Consider the following 8,187-nt stretch of genomic DNA (forward strand, 5'->3'; position numbering starts at 1 on the left):
GTGTGTATATATGTGTGTGTATATATATATATATATATCCAATTAACAAACAACGCCGTATTAGTACAAATATATATACACAATACCAACCCACACCCACAGCCGCCATATACAAATCACACCACACATGTACACACACACACACAAGACCTATAGCCACAAGTGATCACACAATCAAACCGGTCTTTTATATACATAGGCTACAGTTACCTGTCTGTTTCTATGTTGAAGGGTACGAATGTGACGTCCTTCTGTGTATCCTGGGCATCTGGTAGCCCGTAGCGCGAGGGGTGTGTGATGGTGTGCGCGTACTTTGTGGTGGGGTTGTCATGCAACCACATCAGCAAATTGGGGCCACTGCGGTCCTTGATGGAGGTTTTGGGCAGGTCTTTCAGCTCTTTGGCCTAGATAAAAGGCGATACAACGGGTGCATTAGCAACTACCTGGTTCTGCTGCAACGTCCGGTTAATTGTACTTCGAAGGCGAAAGTAACTGGGTGATATTACAGTATGTGTTGCGACACCCGTACTATAGCCTCCGGAACTACATGTGGACATCGGCGCTGAAAGACTGCCAAGAATACACAGACCCATCATACACACGCGCACACATCACAAGTAATACAGAAACCTGGCATACCCCCACATACGCTTACAATACACATGCATGTCCCAGAGATACACAGCCCATCAAGTTACACCGCACCCCCTAGCCCTACTCGTAGGCACGTACTACACAGATACAATCGTATACATGCAGCCTAATGCACGCTATAGGCACACCAACTGAGCTGCAGACTATACCCACCTTAACGCATTCCGCCACAAACCCTCCCGTTGAGTTGTCCTCATTCCAGATTTCGGACTGAAATTGTCCCATGGCCTTGCCCGCTGGTGACACCTTTAATATGGTACCCCCGACAAACGTCCCACGACTTGCCTTACTTGGACTCATATTGACCTTAGCAGGGCTTAAATTTAACGTTTTAGGGCTGGTACCTGCCATGTTTGGGCTGTTAATGGCCTCTGTTTGACTTTCACTTGCACTTTTTGGACTAGAAACCCCATCCTGAACGCTCTCAGCGGAGACATATTCGTTGTCGCTCTGCATCCTGTTTAACGTTTTTTTATAGACTGCGGTGTGAACAAAACAGCTGATATTATCACACTCCGGAAATAGACAGGGACCTTGGATCCTATGAATTTGGCATCAACCGGAGTGTAAGCTAGCTGTAGACAGTATCTTACTCGCGTGAGAGATATGACCAGGGGTTTGTTCTGAGTATTGTGACAACACCTTGTGTGCTTATCCAGTAAACATATCTCAAGTCTCACAGCGTGTCACAGACAACCACACCACGGCTATGCGTATTGATAATACTTTGATCCTACTATAGGGACAATGCTTGTAAGATGCAATCTGCATGTTTTGTAAACCCTAAAACCCTAAGGTGCACCCTGTCTGTGTATGCCTTTGTTACACACATAACCGTGAGAGTGTCCTGGTGGAAACATGTTCCTCTCTCCGCATGTGAGTTACGGGCTGCGTTCGATAGCCTGGCTTTCTAGCTTCAACCAACGTATGCGTATGTGCAGATCTTCTTCCACACACACGTGTGTAGTGTATCTGCTACATTGGATACGTAGTAGTAGCTCACCACGAACACACTGTACTTGCGTACCGTGACGGCTTGCCCTGACGTTTTGCTACGCACACATATAGCGCATCAGCTATACACAAACGTATAGTAGTACCTCGACACAAACACACTGTCCTTGTGTAAAGTAACGGGTTGTTCTTCAATGCCAATATAAAAACCCCACATATGATGCAGCAACAAGGTACACAGGTACAAGGAAATACAGAAAGCCCTACCTCAATCCTGCGCATGTTCCAACGTTCAATGTTTTTGCATGTAGGTATAGACAAGTGTATATGTAACGATAAGGAAACTTGGATTCTATTGGTGAACTCGTACGCGTACGTACACACATACAGATAACCACTTTCTTTAATTGGTATACATTCTGGATTGATTTCCTATAGTCTAGTTTTAGTCTAGTCATTCAATGTTGTCTTATTAAGAAGTGTCAGATTGGTAGGTATGTCCAGGAGCACAAAGGAACTTCTGCAAGAGCACAAACAGACATATGCCGGATTCCAAATTCAAATTCCAAATTCATATGAGGATGTAGGTATGTGTATTGTGGGATAGAGATAGATGGATGGTATAGGCACGCCATTGTGCACAACCAACACATTGACAGCACATTGAAAGGCGGAGCAGAAGAACTTCAGATACAACAGAAGAACGAGGATATGTATCTACATTCTCGTCGATTCGCGCATATGCATTACTCTGTTTGCTGTGTTGGAGATGTGAGGCGAAGCATACTTGTCTTTGGGATGTATTGCAGTACTCATGGATCACTCTTTAAACGTACATATATTTGACATTCATTAGGATATTCAAAATCCGATTCCACGATTCTATAAACACATCTTTATCCTAAAAACAGGCAGATGTTTGTATACGGATGTGTGCATAGCTATGTGTGTTTATGCGTGTCTGTTTGTTTATATGTGCGCGGGTGTGTGTGTCTCTGTGTGTGTGACTGTGTGTATATATGTGTGTTTGTGTGTATGCACATATCATGACTATAAATGATTAGAGTGGGGATTGGCTATGACTTCAGAAATACAACAGGGTGCTATGTTAGACCAGTATAACACTATGTAAATTTGAGTGAAACTACAGTTCACACAGAGGGAGAAGACTTTATATCCCGAGCGTTCACTTAACGGCATGTAGTACGAATGTATACAATAACCAACAACACCAGCAACTGTGAACTATAATCAATCGATATCGTCTGAAGTGGCGGGGTACTTACAGGGGTATGTACACACGCATACTTACTGATGACAAAATAGCACATGGCACGTGCTTCATAGGTCATCATAGTACTTCCCACACGAGAGTGTAGTCATCGATAAAATACACCATCAATCGAGGTTTATATGACAATTGTTACTGTACTGAAGTACAGGGGTATGAACACACATACTTGACCATCGTATACAATCATATATCACACGCATCTTAGCACATGCATCATAGTTCACGGGCATCCTTTACGAACATCTAAGTATGTAGCTCTACGAAAAGAGTGTAGTACATGATACAATAGCACGTGCAACTGTATGTCAATTACTATCGTGTTGAAATATTGTTAGTTACTATTGTATTAAAATACTGTTAGTTACTGTTGTTTTGAAATATGAAAGTAATCACAGTTGGACGATGTATACTCTGATACGTATTATACGCTAGTACAAAAGTAAGTGAAACACTTGAATACTGCACGCTATATATGTTGGCCGGTATCGTGCTAATATACACGACTGTTTACACACGGATAGTACACCATGCGTATTGAGATACATGGGTGCTTGAACCCAAACGGCCATAGCATTACACAACCGAAACAATACACGTTTAGTTAATCACCCTTAAATGCCACCGACCTTTCAGATGTGTGGGCTAGGTTTACGTTGTTTCTGCCTTGCGATGGCTGTTGTTCCCAGTTGTTTAACGGATAGTTTTCCACTGCGCTGTGGATCGTATAATCAACCTCTCAATCGTGGTCTTAGCTTAGAAAGCTTGACATATGCACAGCTATCTGTACGTATTCACTATAGATATTACAACTGCATATAAATTTTAAAACTATTGACCTATTTTGCGGTAGCGAGATATATAGAAGTACATGGTGCGTTTTGGGTTGGGTTTAGGGTTTTATCAGGATCAATATCCATAGCAACGGGCTTTTGGCGGTAATCAAAAAATCGCATCAATACTATAAAAGAGCAATACTATGTATGTATTTATGTACGTATATTTTCCATATTCAGTGGACTTTCACCGTATTTCGGGTGTTACATGTCATGATTGTGCAAGAATTTAAAGAGCACCGTCCATATATCGGACTCTGAACTCAATCATTGCTAAACAAAACAACATCTGACCGATATGCATATCAACGTAAAGTATCACCTCAATCCCCATCTTTGCTGTATCCATGCATCACAAAGGCCATGAGGTGGTATCTCTTTAGAGATTGTGTTGCTGTGAGAGTCCTATGCATTCAAGTATTTATATGTAATTGAGACTGCTTATTATGGCATCGTCAAAGCGAAGTATATGATACTCGTTAATGTACAATCACTCACCTCGATGTATTTGTAGATCACAAGGACCAAGAGATGGTTTCGTATGTATGAGTGATTTGAGGTTGGAGTCTCTGGATTGAGAAGCCTGTATACTCAAGTACAATATCTTAATTCGTCATAATGCCACAACAAATGTTGTATACGCTCGTAGTGTATGATATTATACAGTACTGGACTTCCTCCCTGCGCTCGAGTCGTCCATCATAAAAGCGGTCGACTTATTCCTCACATATTTTTTTGAGAACTGAATCTCATATTTTTCTGTAATTCTTCTAAAATGTGTATTCCGCAGATAAAAATAACGCCCCGAGACGGATTCGCTCTGGGTACCCTTTAGATTTAGAATCACATAGAACAATCATAGAAATATATCATTTACTATTAACTGCCACTAAAATCTCGAACATAGCATGGTCAACCTGAAAATATAATAGTGACAGAAACTACAAATTATTGCTAGCGCGCTATAAAAAGAAAAAAATCAAGTGGCAAATAAAGAGCCGATCCAAAAAAAAATCGTGAAATTTACAATCTGACCTGGACTTTACCGTATACACTTAAAGCGTAAACTTAATATTCCGCATTCTTTGGTAATGCAAAGAATCATGCGTCGCCGTTGTGCCGGAACCATCCTACGCACATGAGTAAGTTAATAAAGCTAATAGTACCGGCTCTAAATATCTTGTTTAATCTGTTGGAATGTGGGTATCATGCGCTTGAAATCTCTGCCTCGGAGGCTCGGAGTGTATACGTGCACAGCAGAATGTAAGCTCTTTATTTTGCGCATACATCCATAGCCGTCATCTGTTAATATAATCAAATTGTTCTTGTTTAGTGGGTTTTTCAAAAAAACCGGTTCTACACGTCTTCTTTACTCTGTTCTAATGCTGATTTGGATCAAGAGGTACAGTCTGTGCGTGAGTTTGAATAGATAGTGTACAATTTACAAATGCACCGCAAGTGTATTGAAGTGAAAAATTCAGTCTTCTTCAAAAGACAGATGAAATACAAAGAAAAAAATACACTGGAAATAGAACAACAAACACTGTTAGGTTTAGGGTTTCAGGGTTTTAAAAATACATGCTGAATAAAAACAGAATATTTTTACCAATAAACATATCTCAAGGTACAAGTCTTCTGGGTTTTCTATTAGATATTGTAATTCAAACACAAGATCTAGTCCCACAAGCCGGTCCGTAAAGCTAAAACAGACCTCAGATAAATTTAAAAAGGACCATCAAGGACCGTGTGAGACCTCGCCTACACTCAATAACATTTCTCAGATATGCACCAGGGCCTAGGCCACCAATCCCAAAAAAAAGCCCCACCAATAAAAAGAGGCGTGGACCAATGAATACGCGGTTACGAATTTTGGAAAAGAGGACGATGTCTATTTCTCAGGTCAACTTTTTGAGGGTCTAGGACCCTCGAAAACATTTCACTTTCGTTTGAGTTTTACGTTATAGGTCTAAATAGTACATAAACTCGCGAAATGGGCTTGAAAACGTACAATTGGGATGGGATGTCTGGTTTCGTTTCATAGGCTACACCAGGCCCGCCACAAAAACATCACAATCTTCTGCAAACAAAGTACTACGGACAGTAGCTTGCGTGCACACAACCGCCTTGTTTGTTTGTGTTTGTGTTGTGCTGTGTTGTGACACACATACTATCAAACAATGTATAAATGTAAAGAAATATGTCATAATGGTATTTACATCCATAGTTCTAATAAGAGTGTATACTTTAGCAAGCGATTATGGCGGCCATAACCAATCGCGCGTAAAAGATGCGCAGCATTATTATGGGGTCCAAAGCATCGCATGCATCGCATGCGCATACATCAAATGTTGAGCAAACCAAGGTCGCATACAATACAGCCGAGACTGGATCAAGTAGTAAGAAACGCTAAAATCAGTCTCACAGGACTATGACTGTGCCGTTTTAGTAGACTGTTCGATCTCTAAAGCCTATATCCAACAGCGAACGTAATCGTCAAGTGATGGGGCAGATATTAGACTTCTCTAAGGATGGTGTAGTGCAAAGTGATGTGGGCGAGAGCAGCGACGATGAAGAATTCTGTGTCGCACCAGGTAATGTTGGTCACCAAACCAATTATGGTGAATCACACAACACAAAATATCGTGCATCACACAACACCTATTACCACAGTACACCAAATCAACGGGGTAGAGAAATAGCTTTTCATGCATCTCGCAACCCTTGTATCGGCCCTCACGAAGTGGAAGACTCTGGTGTAGGCCTATTCAGGCACGAAGTAGTTGGGTTTGATGTAGGCGAACATGATATAGGAGAGCAGATTAAGAAAATGCATGAAGTAGGAGAGCACGATACAGAAGAGCTTAATGAGGAAACATATGGAGTAGGAGAGCACGATATGGAAGAGTTTAATGAAGAAATACATGAAGTAGGAGAGCACGATACAGGAGGATATAATGAGGGAGAGTATAATGAGCTAGAGCATGATAGTGGAGTGATCGATACAGGTGAGTATAATGGGGGAGACCATAATGAGGGAGAGCATGATAGCGGAGTGATCGATAAAGGTGATTATAATGGGGAAGACCATAATGAGGGAGAGCATGATAGCGGAGTGCTGGATACAGAAGATAATGAGGCAGACGTACTTATGATTACAAAACCAAAGTCTAGGAAGTAACGCTGTAAGGCTAAATCAATGCCTGCTTATGAGGTTCTTCGCAATGGTTTATTGTCGACAATATATGCACAACAGCCAACACTGAAGCAATCCGCAACTACATCAAGTGAATCAGACATTTCCCTACAACCAACTGCTACCGCACCTGCACCAAGTGTATCAGCCGTTGTTGCCCAACAACCAACTACTACCGCACCCACACAAAGTGTATTAGACGTCGCCCCACAACTATCTACTACCGCACTCGTACCAAGTGTATCAGACGTTGCCCCACAACCAACTACTACCGCACCTGCAACACCAAGTTTATCAGTCGCTGGACCAACTACTACCGCATCTGCATTGCGAATAGTATGCCGTGAATTTGTGGTTTGAGTACCAACGTCGTATGAAGATGGATAATAACCGTGTTGTAATCTCCACACGACTTGATATTGAATCGAGTAAATGTGTTCCCGATCAACTGTCTAAAACGTATGCGTGGGATGGGCCTCCTTCTGGCGCGCCGAAAGCGGCATTGATCACTGTTCTTGAGGACAATGACAAAGCACACGCTACACTGGTATACGCCTCGCATTGGCAACAGGTATTTATGTCTTACGATCCGATCAATAAGAGAGCACGGGCCTCAATTGACAACAAGAAGGCGGTAGTAAACGCGACCAATCTAGTCAAAGACAACCCAGCCATTCGGCGTTCACTATCCAATATTTGCAGAATGCTGGCGATGCTAAACGATCCAATACATCTACCACTTTTTATGGCTACCAAAGGTGGACACGAGGACAGGGCAATGTTGGACAACGGTCAGATTAAGTGGAAGCACCCATGCTGGGTTTTATTGGGGAAGAACTACAGTGGCCCCAATTATCACTATAATCATAAAGATATTGAGGCGGCGTTGGCAGCGGGTGATACATCATCAACTGCGACCCAACCAAAGATGCCTCAGTTGCCAAATGTGGATGCTTGGAATATCGATCTAGCGAAGATTGCTAGTGAAGAAGTGCCCAGAGAGCATCCACAAAAAATCGTGAATGATGTCAGAAATGCCGATCCGATGAATATGACGCCTGTCTATGCAGTGCATGCGTCGTGCGCCAATGAATCAGAATTCCCTGAATCCATGGCGAAGAAGTTGTGGAGTATGTGGGTGTCAGTTCAACAAGATTATGGGCGTTTCTGGCTAGCGCAATTGAAGAGTGAATGTCAGGCTCCAAGCGTTCTCTGCTTTGCGCAGAACGCCTAACAGGTATGTGTCATGGGTATATATA

The 8,187-nt window shown here is 42.2% G+C and overlaps 2 protein-coding genes across 2 annotated transcripts; one reads left to right on the forward strand and one right to left on the reverse strand.

Moving 5' to 3' along the window:
* Window positions 1-206: 206 nt before the first annotated feature.
* SARC_05520 (hypothetical protein) lies at window positions 207-1,110 on the reverse strand (the record flags this gene model as incomplete). Its single annotated transcript, XM_014300608.1, has 2 exons — window positions 207-404; window positions 808-1,110. 2 exons carry the CDS (start codon window positions 1,108-1,110, stop codon window positions 207-209), a joined length of 501 nt encoding a protein of 166 aa, XP_014156083.1.
* Window positions 1,111-6,235: 5,125 nt separating this feature from the next.
* On the forward strand, window positions 6,236-8,162 carry SARC_05521 (hypothetical protein; the record flags this gene model as incomplete). The annotated part of the gene is made up of 3 exons (XM_014300609.1): window positions 6,236-6,877; window positions 6,989-7,168; window positions 7,266-8,162. 3 exons carry the CDS (start codon window positions 6,236-6,238, stop codon window positions 8,160-8,162), a joined length of 1,719 nt encoding a protein of 572 aa, XP_014156084.1.
* Window positions 8,163-8,187: the final 25 nt, after the last annotated feature.

The sequence above is a fragment of the Sphaeroforma arctica genome (assembly GCF_001186125.1).
Source record: "Sphaeroforma arctica JP610 unplaced genomic scaffold supercont1.355, whole genome shotgun sequence".
Lineage (NCBI taxonomy): Eukaryota > Ichthyosporea > Ichthyophonida > Sphaeroforma > Sphaeroforma arctica.